General features: G+C 39.3%; 1 protein-coding gene across 5 annotated transcripts in view; it reads right to left on the minus strand.

The window, feature by feature from the left end:
- Nucleotides 1-603: 603 nt before the first annotated feature.
- LOC127834541 (vitamin D3 receptor-like) overlaps nt 604-19481 on the minus strand; it is a 22909-nt gene continuing 4031 nt past the window's right edge. The window contains exons 2-10 of one of the 5 annotated variants that reach the window (XM_052360472.1): nt 18651-18733; nt 18499-18553; nt 15489-15683; nt 10154-10301; nt 8505-8723; nt 4075-4286; nt 3531-3771; nt 2882-3109; nt 604-1873 (exon numbers count right to left, since the gene is read on the minus strand). In XM_052360472.1, coding sequence (XP_052216432.1) covers nt 1620-1873; nt 2882-3109; nt 3531-3771; nt 4075-4286; nt 8505-8723; nt 10154-10301; nt 15489-15683; nt 18499-18553; nt 18651-18697 — 1599 coding nt within the window. In that variant the 5' untranslated portion in view covers nt 18698-18733 and the 3' untranslated portion in view covers nt 604-1619. Of the gene's footprint in view, nt 1874-2881; nt 3110-3530; nt 3772-4074; nt 4287-8504; nt 8724-10153; nt 10302-15488; nt 15684-17438; nt 17458-18498; nt 18554-18650; nt 18734-19481 lie in introns of those variants that run through there. The other 4 variants (XM_052360483.1, XM_052360505.1, XM_052360516.1 and 1 more) reach the window with 4 other exon arrangements.

Raw genomic sequence — 19481 nt, forward strand, 5'->3', positions numbered from 1 at the left:
AGGGCAATCAAGTGTGAAAGTTCCAGCAACATCCACCTACAGGTTAAAGACAAATTGAAAACATAGGCTATATTTTCCATTATAGAAAAAAATATAATACTTGTAATAATTATGCCAACCATTTTGAAGCTAAACTTCCTTTCCTATTCAACTGTAAAAGGATGAGCTAACATAACCCAGTAGTTAATAGAATTTAAAAACAAAAGCTGTGTTTGTGAAACACAATGCCCCCTTCTGCGCTTTAAAGCCGCACGGCAGTTATTTAAGAAACAATTTTATATTTTAAATGTAAAGGTCTCAGCGACCTTGACCTTTGACCTAGTGACCTCAAACCATATTTGATTGTAGATCTCAATGAGATGCATGCGCATGTGGAGTTTCAAGTTTAGGAACAGACGCACACTCACAATGACAGACCGATAGACAGGCAAAATATATACCCTCTGATCATTCGATCTGGAGGCATAAACACTAATTGGGACTATATATTGTGTTGTGGAAAAAATTGTCATTATTCAGCCAAAATTCACTTCTTCATGATTATGTACACTTTCAGATAATACACCTGTTAAATTTTGTGACAGATCCACACAGAAATGAATGATAAATTCACAACACTAGTTTATTGACTAACGTATGGACGGACAAGAGCAAAGCTTAATGACTCCACTACGTACATGGAAAGACACCATACCGAATCCAACGTAAGCCTGACCTTCATACCCAGTCTTTAACATGTTAGTTGAAACAAACAATTTGTTTTATTCTTATAAAAAGCGATAGTCAAACATAATAACATATGCATTATATTATATAGTACATTATACTTCAGGTACTAACAACAGAGTGGGGTTTACATGTTTGTGGAAAAAAATGCGTGCACTTGAATATTCAAGTAGAAGTACCGACAGTTGCTTTTTTGCTTAATAACAAGTACATAAGCATATACAATTGAAATGAAAACGTCTGTGTTTTCCCTTAATCAAATGGGTAAACATTTGTAATTGATGCAGACATGAGTGTATGTACTAAACTACGTCATGTACGACATGATGGCGAATTGAGCAAAAGTGAATTTAAGCGTCCGACGCTTAAGTAAAATGGGCCGTGCTCTGTGAAAAGGGGGTTAAGGTGTTGCTTTTCGCTTATATGATATATTTCGTTTACAGAAAGTCTGTTCTTAGCCAAAATCTAGTACAAGCTGTACAGGCTAATATGGACGACATTTTACGCACATGCATTCGACCCTCTTTCCACAGAATGCGGCTCAAATAGAACATTTTATCAAATAAAGCACAAAATCATGTTCAGTTTGTTTATAAGCGACACCTGTTGGTAGCAAAACTTGCAGCTATGATCTACCAATTAGACCATAAGATAGGCTCATATTCAGTTGAATGTGTGAGCAGAGGATGTCAATTCTAATCCAGAACTGTTCTACACATTTCCATTTTTGGTCGTCATACTATATGCTTCGTATGTTTTAGCGAGGTCTCATGCCTGTGTTATAAAATGGGTGGTGACGTCGCGAGTACGATAAGCTGTGGAGTTTTCAACAACGGGGCTTTGTTAGCGCATTCGACATTTCAACAAAACATGTACACGTAACGTAATGCACTCTATATATCTTTAAATGATAACATTTCTTTCCACAGCGGATAGTCATCTATAACGAAACCCCATTCTTCAAGGAACTCCTGATTGACCTTGACGTTAATGTGCGAGAGGTCTCGAATAGCAAGCAGACGATCGATGAGTTTGTAGAGGCGAGTGTTCGGATTTTCGTACGTCTTGGACAACAGATATCGCAAGCAGTCCAAGTATTTCTCTTGCAATGCACTAATTTGATCCGCGTTTTTTAATTCGCATCTATCTGAAATGATGGACTAAATGATATGCATTGTTATTAATAGCAACGCTATACATAAAAGTTGTATTGAATCATTTTAACGAATGATTTGTTAAGATGTCAATAAAACTTTCATCATATTTGTTAAAAAACTCTTCAGTAAAACAATTTAAAATGCACATGTAATAAATGTTGAATTGCAAATCAAATAAATTATTTATCAACTGTGAACGAAAGTGGACATTTACGGCTGCATTTAATCTCATTAATGTTCTTTTATTCTGTGTAATGTGCATCAACATATCATGGCACTATGTTCTATTTACTTATCTAGTCGGTGGTTGCTTTAAAACCTGAACACTCGAATAAATAGTTGGGAAAACAATGTCATGTGGAACGAGACAAAATACCATCTCACAAATTCCGAATAACATCACGCGCATCAGGTTAGGAAGTCAACAGTTGTACAAAAACGGATCAAATGTTTGTGGTTGTTGTTTTTTTACAATCTAAGAACGAGCACCACACATCATTTCTAAACACCTTCATTCAATTATATTATAATGCTAACTCTGACTACAGAATTTGGGTTATTATATGTTAAAAAGTTTGAAAACATATGTCGACCTCCACATTTATAAATCACATAGCGTTAAATTCGTTAATATCATTATTATTTTGTCTAATATGATAAAAAATGTGTGATGTTCTAGCGACTGTTGTGTAAATGATTGCGCAGCTTTGGTCCCTAGTAAGGAAAGTGTAGACCTATCTACACCTATTGATTCTTCGAAAAAGAGAGTGTTGTAATTTATCTTGAGTTAATTTCGAAATTAAGAAATGTTTTCACCAGAAATGTTGGCTAAAGAAAAAATCGTATTCCTTGCTAAAATGACTACACACAGAATATAAGTATCCAGAAGCACTTGTCGCCGGAAATGTTCACTACATTTTAACTGGATTGAAAACTCTTGACATGCCATCTAGCGCTAACGGTATTTAAGCAACTGCAACCGGAGGATTGGGACCTACCAGTGAACGTAAGAACGATGGCCCTGAGTAAAGCAATTTCCTCGATAGAGAGCTCGAGCCTCTGTAGAGTGTCCGTGTAAGCAAACATCGGCTCGATCCAGTCGATGTTGAAGAACTTGGCCATGTCCTCCTTGGTGGCGTTGTGGCTGCCGTCCCAGCTGATGGCGAGGGACAGCTCTTTGCTATAAAGCATGTAGTTACCAAACATCCAGAATTCCAAGTGTGCCGCTGAAAAAAGGGTGTGGTTGCGACAAATGGAAAATCGGAAATTGTGATAAGTTTATTGCACTTTGATCACTATTAAACATTCAACGTTGCAACAATAAGCAGCATGAAATGTTAAAACTGTGCTGAAAGGCCTTTAAATATGATCTATGCTTGTCAGATAGAATCAAACGAGCACATATGTGTAGTTTCCATTGAATGTAATTATCAAATGCATTATGTGACAATAAATGCCTATGCACGGACCACAATTATTTGATTTTATCATGGACTAATTGCAGTTCCTTAAACTTGCAATTACATAGTTAAATTCATAACACCTCGTGTTATTTATGTTTCACTTGAAAAAAAGGTTTAGACAATTTTGAAATAATTGCCGTGTTTTGTTAATTAACTTTAATACATGACATCATTCGTAACGCACCTTTCATAAGATGAGAAATATCGTAGGGACATATGTTCCTGAAGCCTGGTATAATTTTGGTGAAGTTTGCGAACTGATTAATGCTCTCTTCCATCGCCTTTCCCTTCTGGTTAAAATGCGAGAGGCGGTCGTCCAGGTCTAAGCCCGTCTCAGCGAAGATGTGTTTATACTCGGCGATTGACACTGGCTTAATGCTGCCGAAAAGTTCCCGGAACACTTCTTTCTTCAATTTGAAATCTTCCTGAAGGAGATTTTTAACACATCTTAATATAAAATATTTTATTCGTCATCTTCTTATTCGTTCCCGTTGATATACTCTTCCTCCTCCTTACTATTATTACCATCGCAATTATCGTCAACAATGGCTTCGTCATTGTGCGCTGTGTACGTCATTTCAATCTATTTCTTCATTGTGCAAATAAAAATGTTTGTATAATCAAATAGCCATTTATAACAACACCAGCAAACATCGCGTGAAATAATGAGTATATCAAATTAGCAAAAACAACTAACAATGTCTGCCGACAATTGAAATAGCGCTTACATATGTTTTCATCTGCATGTAGTGGATTTCCTTTGTGAACTGGAGATGCTTTCGGATTTCAGGGTAAACGGCATCCTGGCAGGAGACAATCGTCTCAATGAGCATCTCCAACTCTCCGTTGCAAACAAGCGGCTGACAAGAGAGCGGAAGTGCCTGGTGGCCACACAACACACTGGATGCGGCGGCGTCTTCCTCGAACAGGGCCTGCAGCGCTGTGGTGTGGGGACATAAGCAAGTCAATGCTGGATTAAAGTGACAATATGATAATTTTGAAGAAGCTAAAGCAGACATAATATATGAACACATTGCCTATAAAGCAAGATTATAGTCTTAATCATAACTTGCACATTTGAACAATATATACATGAAGCCGTTTGTATGTATTTACGTCAGTCACATTGTTACTTTTTGCCCTTTTGTACGAGAAAGCTTCAATTTGCTTCTCTCTAATTACATCCCTGAAAAAGGCTTAAGTACAAGAGTCTAGCAAGTATCAATGTGTTTTTTTTTTAATGATCAGAGGTTATTATGTGATTTATAATGCCCAAGTGTAAGAATGAGGGAAAAAATTGAAGAGTAAGATGGCAGCATAACCGACAATGGTAAGAATGTGACGAGTACATTTGGAACACGTTATTTTATATAAAAAAATAGGTAAGGGTGTTACCACAATTGGCGTGGGTCAATGTGACAACAACTTGCGTGGGTTCATGTGACAACAACTGGCGTGGGTTAATGAGACCACAAATGGCGTGGATTAATGTGACTGCAACTTGCGTGGGTAACTGTGACCACAACTGGCGTGGGTTAATGTGACCACAACTGGCATGGGTTAAGGTGACCACAACTGGCATGGGTTAATGTGACCACAACTGGCATGGGATAATGAGACCAGAACTGTCATGGGTTAATGTGACCACAAATGGCATGGGTTAATGTGACCACAACAGGCGTAGGTTCATGTTACCACAACTGGCGTGGGTTAATGTGACCACAACTCGCGTGGGTTAATGTGACCAAAGCTGGCGTGGGCTAATGTGACCACAACTGGCATGGGTAAATGTGACCATAACTGGCATGGGTTCATGTTACCACAACTGGCGTGGGTTAATGTGACCACAACTGGCGTGGGTTAATGTGACCACAACTGGCATGGGGTTAATGTTACCACAACTGGCATGGGTTAATGTTACCACAACTGGCGTGGGTTAATGTGACCACAACTGGCGTGGGTTCATGTGACCACAACTGGCATGGGTTAATGTGACCACAACTGGCGTGGGTTAATGTGACCACAACTGGCGATGGTTTATGTGACCACAACTGGCATGGGTTAATGTGACCACAGCTGGTGTAGGTTAATGTGACCACAACTTGCGGGGTTAATGTGACCGCAACTGCCGTGGGTTAATGTGACCAAAACTGGCATGGGTTAATGTGACCACAACTGGCGTGGGTTAATGTGACCACAACTGGCATAGGTTAATGTGACCACAACTGGCATGGGTTAATGTGACCACAACTAGCATGGGTTAATGTGCCCACAACAGGCGTGTGTTAATGTGACCACAACTGGCATGGGTTAATGTGACCACAACTGGCGTGTGTTAATGTGACCACAACTGGCATGGGTTAATGTGACCACAACTGGCGTGGGTTAATGTGACTACAACTGGCGGGTATTAATGTGACCACAACTGGCATGGGTTAATGTGACCACAACTGGCGTGTGTTATTGTGACCACAACAGGCGTGTGTTTATGTGACCACAACTGGCATGGGTTAATGTGACCACAACAGGCGTGTGTTAATGTGAACACAACTGGCATGGGTTAATGTGACCACAACTGGCGTGGGTTAATGTGACTACAACTGGCGGGGGTTAATGTGACCACAACTAGCATGGGTTAATGTGACCACAACTGGCGTGGGTTAATGTGACCACAATTGGCGGGGGTTAATTTGACCACAACTGGCGTGGGCTAATGTGACCACAACTGGCGTGAGTTTATGTGACTACAACTGGCGGGGGTTAATGTGACCACAACTAGTATGGGTTAATGTGACCACAACTGATGTGGGTTAATGTGACCACAACTGGCATGGGTTAATGTGACCACAACTGGCGTGGGCTCATGTGACCACAACTGGCGGGTGTTAATGTGACCACAACTGGCATGTGTTAATGTGACCACAACTGGCGTTGGTTAATATGATCACAACTAGTGTGGCTTAATGTGACCACAGCTGGTGTGGGTTTATTTTACCACAACTGGGCTGGGTTCATGCGACCACAACTGGTGTGGGTTAATGTGACCACAACTGGCGTAGCTCAATGTGACCACAACTGGTGGGGGTTAATGTGACCACCACTGGCGGGGGTTAAAGTGACCACAACTGGCATGGGTTAATATGACAACAACTGGTGTGGATTAATGTAACTACAACTGACGTAGCTCAATGTGACCACAACTGGCGGGGGTTAATGTGACCACAACTGGTGTGTGTATATATGTCCACAACTGCCGTTGGTTAATGTTACCACAACTGGCATGGGTTTATGTGACCACAACTGGCGTGGGTTCATGTGACCACAGATGGCGTGGGTTAATGTGACCACAACTGTCGTTGGTTAATATGACCACAACTGGTGTGGCTTAATGTGACCACAGCTGGCGTGGGTTTATTTCACCACAACTGGACTGGGTTAATGTTACCACAACTGGCGGGGTTAATGTGACCACAACTGGCATGGGTTAATGTTACCACAACAGGCGTGGTTTGATTTGACCACAACTGGTGTTGGTTAATGTGACCGCAACTGGTGTTGGTTAATGTGACCACAACTGGCCTGGTTTAATTTGACCACAACTGGCATGGGTAATATGACCACATTTGGCGTGGGTTAATTTGACCACAACTGGCGTGGGTTAATGTGACCCCATCTGGTGTTGGTTAATGTGACCACAACTAGCATGGGTTAATGGGACCACAACTGGCATGGGATAATGTGACCACAACTGGCTGGGTTAATGTGACCACAACTGGCGTGGGCTCATGTGACCACAACTGGCGTGGGATAATGTGACCACAACTGGCGGGGTTAATGTGACCACAACTGGCGTGGGCTCATGTGACCACAACTGGCATGGGATAATGTGACCACAACTGGCATGGGATAATGTCACCACAACTGGCGGGGTTAATGTTACCACAACTGACGGGGTTAATGTGACCACAACTGGCGGGGTTAATGTGACCACAACTGGCATGGGATAATGTGACTACAACTGGCGGGGTTAATGTGACCATAACTGGCATGGGTTAAAGTGACCATAACTGGCATGGGCTAATGTGACCACAACTGGCGTGGGTTAATGTGACCACAACTGGCGGGGTTTATGTGACCACAACTGTCATGGGTTAATGTGACCACAACTGGCGTGGGTTAATGTGACCACAACTGGCGGGGTTAATGTGACCACAACTGGCGGGGTTAATGTGACCACATCTCGCGTGGGTTAATGTGACCACAACTGGCGTGGGTTAATGTGACCACATTTTGCGTGGGTTAATGTGACCACAACTGGCGTGGGTTAATGTGACCACAACTGGCGGGGTTAATGTGACCACAACTGGCATGGGTTAATGTGACCACAACTGGCGTGGGTTAATGTGACCACAACTGGCGGGGTTAATGTGACCACAACTGGCGGGGTTAATGTGACCACATCTCGCGTGGGTTAATGTGACCACAACTGGCGTGGGTTAAAGTGACCACATTTTGCGTGGGTTAATGTGACCACATCTGGCATGGGTTAATGTGACCACAACTGGCATGGGTTAATGTGACCACAACTAGCATGGGTTCATGTGACCACAACAGGCGGGGTTAATGTGACCACAACTGGCATGGGATAATGTGACCACAACTGTCATGGGTTAATGTGACCACAAATGGCAGGGGTTAATGTGACCACAACTGGCGTGGGTTCATGTGACCATAACTAGCATGGACTCATGTGACCACAACAGGCGGGGGTTAATGTTACCACAACTGGCGTGGTTTACGATGTGGCCGAAAGTGAATATAGGTTAAAATGTGACTACAACTGGCGTTATGTTGAAATGTTCCAATACTTGCGATTTCGAAATTCAATTGATAAAATGACCGTGCCAGATAACAATGGCCTATGTCGTGTCGTCGGTCGACAACAAAAGGCGACGAACAACATTCTATGCGTCACTTATGTGGTTTTCTGTTTTAAGTATCATTCAAAATACTCTTACATAACGTATGCATCCGATATATATATATTACCGCACGCATACATTCCCAACAAGAGGCGAACACTTTTTTACAACTAAATGATGTCCGGTTGCCCTTAAGTGTTTTAATGCAAATACAAAATTCGTTAATTAATGATTACGAGAAAGTGGCATGCTGTCGGCTATAGAATGCGATGGTGCCGGTGAGGGTGCATTATCGATTGTCGTCTTTGTGTTGGATGTGGAAACCGAGGGATGCTCTTCCGGCGGTACCGGTTGTCGGGGCGCGATCGTGAGGAAGGGATCTTGCACCAGGACCGCCTTCGCCTCCACGATGGTGCGCGTCCTCGTCTCTATGGAGAAACGGCCTTTGCGGACACCTGAGCATGGAAAGAACGCTGTCAATTTTATATACAGCGAATATATGTATCTTATCGTACATTATTCTTTACAAACGCGTATATACAAGCGACCATTTAAAAGCACATCGTAACAAATTAAAATGGTTGCTATTAATTGTATATTACATTACAAGAGTGACTTCGGGCCAGATTTGTGGTTTGGTTTGTCATTTATCGAGGGTTTACTAAAGCGTTTCCATTTTAGTGAAAGTGGATCTGATGTGTTGCTTGATTATCCATTTAGTGACCGCGGATGTGTTTTGTGGTATAATGTTTCATTTTAGTGACAGTGAGTCTGATTTTAGGTCTGCTTTGCGCTTTTACCGATTATAAGTATGAGCGTATATGGTTTGTAACTTTAATGATGGTCTGCTTTGTGGTTTTGTTTGCCATTCCCGTTCGTTGATGACCCTTGCTTCCTTGCTTGTGTTTAGTAAAAGCCATTTGAACTTCTTCTTTACTGCTTACCTGTTGGGTCATTAAAATTATGTTTGCATCTCTAATACATACTGTCAGGGGTACTAAGCTTGTGAATGATGTGACCTATTCAATCTGATGGCATGCACGTGTTTTGCTGACCGCTTCTTTGGTCTGCTTGTTCTATGTTTGATTTTGCAACTGATGAATCTAAGTGTTTGCGATAACATGTGTGTTATACCAGGTGAATTCACGTCTAACAACTGATGGCGTTCTCCTTTGTTTTGAGCAGTTTGTTAAACCATGTAGACGTATAGTAAAAGTGTACTGGCCTCTTCTGTCTGTACATATTATTTCACGTGTGTTACGGTTAATCCTATTATACTCAATAGATCTATATGGTAATATAAGTCGAGCTCTATGGCGGCAAATTGAACTCCAACTACTGTGGCTTGTGAGAATACCATAGACTCCAATCTTTAAAGGGACATGTTCACAAATTTGACAATCTTCACGTGTATCAGTAAATGCATTCAATTCCTAGATCTAACCATCATAAATATAGAGCGCCATTATAATCAGAAGAATTTAAGTTTTAGAAGCAAAAAATGGTCCCCAAGTGAGCTTGAACCAGTGACTTTTAGGCAAAGCGGCTAAAACCTTATCAAATTGACTAAAAGAATTGTTGTAGTTTAAAGGCATTTGATACTTTAAATAACTGATTCATGTTTTGTATCACATTTTAACAAAAAAGATCGTTTCGTATAGTCAACGTTTTATAACTGAATTATTTTCAAATGTTGATAATTCAAAAGCAAAACTGTAATTTGATCGTGGTTCTACGTCATTATTTGTGTTTTGCTCGCTGATGTGGAGCTATTTAATTTTTAAATACGTGACAACAAATAGGAAAACTGTTATTATAAAAATATGTGAACAATTCTCTATAATTTTATCCAGACGCCCGTATTTCCGAATTATCTACCACTTACTGCTTTTCGACATGCCAAGTGAGTGACATTTCTGCAGGCGACACGCGGAGCAGTTCGTCAGCCGCTTGTGTATGTCGGCGACATTGCACTCGTTATTGCCAAGGCAAGTGTACGTCTGCTTATGCGTCAGCGCACGACGGAAGAACGTCTGATAACAATGTTCATAAATGGGCGAAAAAAGTACATTTTTATAAAGTTGTGTACGGCAGATGTGAACACGCACGCAACTTACTGCTACTAAGCAACAAATAATAAAACTTTATTGTACATGAAAATACACATGTGTGTGTTGCTATCGTCAATTCGGAAAGGTTATATAAAATGTTGCATAAAGCTTGGAAATCCAGTTGTTATATTCAGCTTTTTCTACCGACCTGGACGATTCAATATTCACGCTGCAACTTAAACAAATAAGATACTGTGTTAAATATAGAACATAATAAACTCTTAATGTAAATAAATAAACTTAAGGCATAATTGTTTGCAGATATACAGAATCGCATTGCTTTTAAGGTTCATGTAGAGGCTGCAGTTTGAAAAATGTGGGACTCATAGCATTGAACTCAAATTTGACTAAACGAAGAGTGCCACATTGAAAATGTATATATATTTGCTTAAAAGGATGGTTTTCCTTCAAACTGCTACCAATTATGTGCAGCAACGTCTCATACCATCGCCTTCTCAATCAAAATACAAAGCGATTTTAACACAAAAATAAACATTATTTTCAAAAATCTGAATGATGTTTATTCAACGTATTTCGGCGGAAAATTATATACCTAGTTAATAATATCGACATCGATGAGGGCAAGTTACGCTTAAATAGTAAAAAACAAAGTTTACATATCTTGAAATATCAAAACTCGAACACATGTCATTTCATGACGATGGGGGCAGCCATTTTTAAATTAATAAAATCGAAAGAAACATGATAAAAACTCACTCATCGCCTAATTGACATTCCAAACGGTTGACGATGACAAATGCATTGAATTGTAATCTTTCCGTTGATGTGTGCAAACTGAATGATCAGACCCCATAAACACTCCAAAAACTAACTTTGTAAGAAGCATTTCATCAATGTTTACAATTGTTGTCGAATCACATGCACTTGTATTATTGCGCACAAAATAGTACGCTTACAGACTGACAGAAAGATCGATACCAAACTCCGTTAAATTCATCACGGTATATACTATTTTATTGATAATATATAATAATAATTCGCTTCAACAACCTAAATGTAAAAATAATTCTTTTAAACGGAGTTTTAAATAACGAAAGTGAAAACAACGGAAGTCGGATGGATATTCTGTGAGATGCACATCGGCTCCAGAAAAACAATACAAATGAAATTTTATGCACACATAAAGGGTTTTATGAATCGAACTTGGTTCTAAGTTATGTAAAGACGAGGGGCAGACTGGACTTGTGCCAATAGGTTGCCTAATGTTGCATAACGCTCAGCCAATCGGGCGCCGGAGTCCGAGTCACGTGACCACGCGCTTAGCGTCCTTTCGCAGACAAAGCAAAGCGCCCTTCTCTCGGTCTTAGAGAACGCTGTTAGCAGAAAGTTGCTAGAAAAATTATCGTACCTCCATTCCGCCTCCGCTAAATACATTTATATATATATATATATATATATATATATATATATATATATATATATATATATATATATATATAATTAATAAAAAATATTTTAAAAATAAAATTGTGAGTGTGTGTGTGTGTGGAAATACTCGAGGTATATCGTTTATGTTATCGTTTGTTAAGTAACAACGCTTCACTTGCTTGCGTTGGTTTATGATCGGTTGCAGTCTGACTTTGGGTGCATTTTAGTGTCTCGTGCGAATTCCATTCGTTTGTTTCACGTTTGAAAGATTTCATTCGGTCTAAAGATGAACTTAATTACCGTCTGGGCCTACAACTCGGGACAATTGTGCAGTTCAGCGGTTTTCCAGGAGCTCGAGCTAGGTCATTAATCGGGAAAATGGAATTCGTTGCGGATTATTCTCCAGAGATTTTGGTCCTTCCCGTGGGTACTAACGATTTGTACGAGGACGTTTCGGTGGAATCCATCGAAGAACAAATTAGTGACATTGTGTATGAAGCAATATCAAACATTAAAGTAGCAAAGGTCATTGTTTGCCAAGTACTTCATCGTTGCGAACCTACAATCTGGACTAGGTTCCCAGTGGATTTGCATTGGTTCAATGCCAGAGTGGACAAGTTAAATTCATCATTGAAAAGAACACCTAAGTCCCGCTTTCCCAACAAGGCTTTTCTATGGAGGATGAAGGGATTCTGGTCTCCGGAAACAAAGAACAAGAATTTTGCGTCAGATGGCTGCCACCTTTCTGATGACGGGCAATTCAAGCTACTGTCGAATATCTGGGCAGCTATTATAGCTGCTCACCGTCAATCTCTCAAATAGAAGCTAAGTATATTTTGCCTGTCGTTTTAAGGTGACGGATTGACCCTTGTTTATCATCGTTGTTTGCCACTGCTTATTAATTTGGGCGTCCTTGTCTATTAAATTGATTTAAGGGCGTAGGGGCAGATATTCCCTTTTGTTTGCAAGTGGCTTTTATTTCTGGGAACTATGGTTTAGTTTGTTTGCTTATGGCTATCATTGTCGGGACCTGCGGTACAGATATTCGATTTGTTTGCCAATGGCTATTTTTTATGGGACCTGCGGTGCAGTTACCCCACTTTGTTTGCTTATGGCTATCATTTACGGGACCTGCGGTGCAGATATTCCGATTTGTTTGCCAGTGGCTATTATTTATGGGACCTGCGGTGCAGTTACCCCACTTTGTTTGCTTATGGCTATCATTTACGGGACCTGCGGTGCAGATATTCGATTTGTCTGCCAATGGCTATTATTTATGGGAGCTGCGGTGCAGATACCCCAATTTGTTTGCCTATGGCTATCATTGTCGGGACCTGCGATGCAGTTATCCCCATTTGTTTGCCGGTGGCTATTATTTATGGGACCTGCGATGCAGTTACCCCTATTGTTTTTTTGCGGCTATCAGTTAGGGGACCTGCGGTACAGTTATCCCCATTTGTTTGCCGGTGGCATATTTATGGGACCTGCGGTGCAGTTACCCAAATGTGTTTGCTTGCGGTTATCATCTATGGGACCTGCGGTGCAGATATCCCCATTTGTTTGCCAGTGGCTATTATTTATGGATCCTGCGATGCTGAATCCCAATTTGTTTGCCCATGGCTATTATTTATGGGACCTGCGGAGCAGTAACCCCAATTTGTTTGCAATGGTATTTAGGGGAGCTATGGTGCAGATTTCCCCTTTTTGTATGTCAGTATCTTAGTTAGGGGAGCTGCCATGCTGTAACACCCTATCATAAACAGTAAGGCCTTCAGTGTCTTGCGGTGCACACCACAGGCATGCCTTACTTGGTATCACGTCAGTTTATTAATGCAATTTTAATTAACTTCCAGATGCCTCGGAACAAACGGAAGCCGGCAACAGCTTCAAGCTGCTCTTGCTGCGAGGTATCCCCTTCTCCAGCTAAACAAGCGAAACCATCACCAATGACGCGTACGCTGGTTTCTCCCGCCTTACAGTTGGCGCACCAAGACATCCAGTCTACAGAGACAGCTGTCCCGGCGTCGTCCGCAGTTAACCCTGGAGTGAGAGCTAGTTCCTCTGGAATCAACAGACTGCGTAGACACACAGTGTCAACACGGAATGTTCACGAGAATTCGGGTGACGAATCTGACGATGCCACAACTGTTTCAGAAAGGAGCCCATTGTTAGTGCGTTCCAAGGTGACAACGGTCAACATTCCCTCTACTCAGTCACCGAGGTCACTTTTGGTCGACGATTCCGATTTTGACACACAGCCCGAGTCGATGGATCCAGACATTACCCATACTAACTTGATTACAGGTATTGGCACACCATATGTCGAACCGATAAGCACTTCCATTTTTTCCAGCTGGGCGGGCGTGAAACGTCGTTTCACGTTTGGTGGGTTTCTTGCTTGCCCAGCAGGGTAGAAGGGAACTTGTCATAAATCTATTGGATTAATTTAGATGTTTTGTTTAAGTTTACGACATTTTGCAATAAATGTCCTTTTCACTCAGACTGGTTTTCTGTACCTTCTTCGTTACTCCGTCCAAATCCTTTGGTGGTGATAAGTCGCTATTCAAGTGGAAAGGCGATTCATAAATACACTAAAAACAGACGTGTGGGGGAACATTTTCAGCTGGAAAATATTTAAAATGGGGTAAGTGATTATATCTCTGCGTGATCATCTCTGTTATTAAGCGCAATCTCTTCCTGATAAATGTTAACAGTTGTTTTACTAGTCGTGACCCAAATGTCAAAAAATGATGTGTTTTCTCAGGTATGTGTATACACATTCCACGTTTTCTTACTACTGAACGTGATTTCGACCGATTTGTAATGCACGTTTTTCTACGGAGCACAGCGAGTGCCACGCTTTCAAAATGGCTAGAAGGAATCGATATACAAGTGTATAAAAAGATTCGGTTTGCCAAAAGGAACACATTATTCAAAACGGTACAAGGACAGTAGTTGTTCAGGAAGGAAGAAAGAAAAAACCATGATACCTAGCTGTGTATTTCTATGTAAAACTATGCTTTCTAGAGTCGTCTACACAAAACTCATAAAATCTTGTTATTGGTGAGCAATATCTCCTCTTGTCACAATGATTTCTACCCAGCCAAACCTATTTATTTATATTTATTTACAATTTTATATGTCGTCTGCAATTTCTTTCAATTTAAGATGGTTTAAAATTTTCCATTTGGTTATAGCAAAATTATTAAGCCCTTGAAATAGAATGGTGAATCTTATTATCCACCATACCTGGATTTTAAAAAGTAGTTCAGTTTAGTTATTTTTAGAACTTTGTTTAGGAAAATTATCCAAAAAATGCAGTTGAATAATAACTCATTTGTTGTTTTCCGACAATAATTTTCTGTGAAATGTTGCTAACTTGACCTTGTATATGTATATAGCTTTGTATTTATTCAAATTACGGTCGTGCATATCCTTCCTAACTTTAGATTGAGATTTTGTAAATAAGTGTAAAAATGTATTGGTTTTAAACAAAAATATGAATAAAGCAAAAAAATATTGAATGTCAAAAATGTGTTTATGTTATTCTATCCGTCTTTACCTTTAAAATAATATATAGTTTGACCATATTGTACCACATTGAATGAAGAAAAACCAAAGCAAAGTTTTAATGAATTTTATCCCACACATGAACCTTAATATCCGACCAGACAATACTCATAAAGTAGCCTTGCCTTGACATGGCGCCAACATAATTACCTTGCATGCTTCGCATGTGATCACTCCAAAATGAAAGCCGGATGATTTGCCACCACACACTTTGCAGGGTGGAAGTGGCAGCGTTTCCGCACCAGCACTAGATTTTGCCTTCCGGTTTCTTGACGTACGTTCCTTGCTTTCGGACGCATCCCCTCTCCTTTTAGATTTGCCTTGTCCAGCCATGTCACATTCGTCCTTGAAAATTAAACAAACGAGTTACCAATTGTATAAATATGGATAACTTTCGCCATTCCAAAAATTGGTATTCTGATAAAGATAACCGAAAGTACATTAGCTTGGCTAAATCTTATCCAAAAAAACACCTAATACGTGGACCTGTTCAGATATCTTTTTTTTGTACATTCGATTACAAAAAAGATATCCTTAAATGGAGGATAAACAGCTGGATAATAGTTATCCAGATTTATACATTGGCTACAGGTGACCAAGTTTTGACGCACATCACCCAGATTTGAACTGGAACAAGATATTGTGATGGTTAACATGCTCACCAATTTTCATGAAAATTTAGTGGGAACATTGTGTTGTATTTTAAGATTGTGTAGACCAAGTTTATGGATTCACGTGACTCTAATCAAAATCGGTACAAATATTGTTCAGATAAAGATTCCAAGTTTCTTCAAGGCTAAGCCATAAATGTGTCATTCACAGTTATAACACTGTTTTAATAAGATTTGACTTTATGACCTAGTTTTTTACTTATTTGCCTGAAGATTTGAACACGGCCTCAATTTAGATTTAGACATAAATTCGGAGTCTAAAGTGGTGCCAAGGCTTAACTAATTGTTTGACAATGTACCATAATTTCTGCGAGCGCATTACCGAGATTCTAGAGCTACTTCTTGATATTGTGAAGATAAACATTCTCATCTATGTAAAGTCATGAATGTGTTCTCTATATTTATTTATTAAAACAAATTACCTAGTGACCTAGTTTGTTTACGTTTTTAACTCAAATTCTAGCTGATGTAAAGTTTAATATAAATATTAGTAACAGGTTTCATCAAGATTGAGTCATAAATGTGGTCTCAAGATATTTAACAATGTTTTGTTTTTAAATCAACCTAGTTGCCTTTTCAGCCTTTTTTGTTCAAGACAAATCAGAGCGACTTCTGAAAAAAAAGCAAGTGAAAGCATTGTGAAAACAGTTGTATATTAAATTCTGTAAAGATTGCTATGTCCGAGTCAAAAACTGAATTTCTGTTTAAATATAATCAAATTGTCTGACACATGGCTTTATTAAGATAAATGAACGCATTATTGAGATGTATGCGCTAATCCGGCCAACTCACGGCGTTTTCACATTAGCGATTGCTTGCGCGCACGCTCGTATGTAAATACCTCCTTTTCGTTTGAAACAAGTATTTTTCGTCACTGACGAATGCACCGGTTACTCGTTACAGTATGCCCTTCTTTAGAGTAGATGGCTATTACGACAATTTACTCTTTGGGACAGTATCTTTTATAACGAGCAAATAAACAAACGAAAAGGCGCTCCGATTTATTACTGAACAACGACTGAAAGGGAGGTAAACGGAGCGGATTTACTGTTTATGCAAATTAAGAAAGCTAAAAAAAGTAACCTCTCTTAATATTATATAATTTTGATTATTGACCGTACGTTTAATGCTCGATGGTTGATTTATCGGTGAAAATGTATTCATAGAGTGATACAATTAAAGCCAAGAAGAACATACACAGCAATAATATGATGGAGAAAAATGAAAAAATTGTACTTGATACAAACATCAGCAAAACACTGTCTGTTATTATTAAATTGCCAAAGCTCAATACAGAATCGCTTTTAAAGGTTAATAAATATATACATGTTACGTCCCTGCACTAAATAACGCTTAAAATAAAGTCGTTCACTCGTATCACTTTCCGAAGTGCCTCGTGCACAATAAACGTGTCTGGTGAGTTTCGTACCTATAACACGGTGATAGGGCGATTTTCACAACTATTTCGCTCACCGTCGAAATTTTATACTTCTGTCAAAAGCTCCGTATCCTTCTGACAAAAACATGGCCGCAGACTTTTTGGTGAGTCCAGACATCAATGAAAAAAACGAGAAAAGAAGCTAAGTTGGTAATAAAATGATATTCCATCGAACGAAGTATATATTTTACATCTAATTGCCGTCGACCGCATCAAAATTGAGTCGCTATTAACTTCAAAATAGTAAAAACAGTTTGAGCATGTCGTGAAAGAAGTGACTTTCATGACGCGAAGAATCCTATTTTTGCAGATTTTAAACCCTTGGAATGAACGACTTTTTTGTTAAACGGTATTTTATGGTAGAAGAATCAATTTACAACACATTATGGCATGCTTTATTGAATATAACTGTGATTTTTACATGTACACGTGTTAGCAAGTATGCACCGCTCAACACTGACATTTTAGAAATATTAACACTGCTCAACAATGTCCGTAAAAGCACCGCATCTTTATGATTATTTGGCACCGCTTGATTCTGATCTTTTTTCTTTCAGAACGAAGAGACGTTCAAATTTATGTTTGAACAAGCCAAAGAACAAGAAAAAGAGACGTTTTCTTCCCGTTGCTAAAGATGATACCAGGGCATCTCCAGGCGACCGTCAACCGGCATGTACCAGTTCGACGTCTGTCATAGAGGCACCAAATGGTCAATGCCGCCGTGCCTTTCATGACAATCTTGTAAATGCTCATTTAGAAAAAAATTATTTCAAGATAGCAGTTTACAACGAACAGCGCTGTAATGACTTATCTATGGAGACATGCACTCACAAGTTTTTATAGACAGTCTCAAAAACAATTCATAATTGTAACCCCTTTGTTTCTGATATAAGTAGTCGAGAGCATCTTTGGTATATATCTTTGGTTTTGGTCACAAATACCAAAGTCATATTTCTGTAAATTTAACCGATGCAACATCACTTTGTACACTCTATACATAACTAAATTTATTATTTCCTTCGGTTAGTTTTACACCAGCATTTGCTTATACCTTTCCATAATCGTAGCTGGACATCTTTCTTCTAATATTGAAACGGATTATAAATCTGAAATCAATAAATAAAAACTATCAATTATAATTGTATTTTACCACAAAAATAGATAAATTGAACTATGAGACTTAAACATGTGCCCTCCACGTACTTGAAAGCAAGACAATCGATCACGGAGAACCTTTTCGGTGCAAGCATGCCATCATTTTCAAGATCAATTCTGGGACATGTAACCTTGAAAATAGAAGATTATCGTAAATAAATTCAGCTCACGATGGCTCGTTCTAGCACATCATTTAAAACCATGTGCAGAAGTTAGCGGTGCCACGGATTTGACACGGAATATAAATACGGTGTTTATAATCAGTGTTGCGCGGTGCATCGATATTTATGTAAGTGATGTATGTTTTCACCAAAAAATTAGGCCTTCAACAAAAATTGAAACAAACAGGTTCGTATGGCATGTTCTGTCTATATATACAATGATTTAAGTCTGTCACATCAGGTTTGACACATCGAAATTCATCTGATTTTTACATTTTTCTCACAAGTACGAATGGTGTCGAGCGCGACACGATATTTTCTAAACACTATTTCAAAGTCTGCTAAATATTTAATGAGTGGTAAACTCTGAAATAAACAAAATATTGGTTAAGACATTCGATGGAATGCTTCGCAAAACGGAGCGTATATTTACAGGAGTTAAATTAAGTAGTTTACCCCTTACTGTAGTAAATTCAATTTTATGCAAAAACTAAGCATCCGATTTTATTGGTTTATACGTTATCTTGTTGTTTATTAATTCCTCTTTAAAAAATATAACTTAAAGTATATTTCCGTTTTTATTAATGGATTTATAGCGCGTTAAACACAAAAAAAATAAACATTTTATGCTTTTCCCCGCGCGTTTAACCGTGTCGTAACTTAGTCACGTGACCGGTAGCTATCGATTAGCGTACATCGAAGCGCCGAGGTTATACAT

Source organism: Dreissena polymorpha, chromosome 1 (assembly GCF_020536995.1).
Source record: "Dreissena polymorpha isolate Duluth1 chromosome 1, UMN_Dpol_1.0, whole genome shotgun sequence".
NCBI lineage: Eukaryota > Metazoa > Mollusca > Bivalvia > Myida > Dreissenidae > Dreissena > Dreissena polymorpha.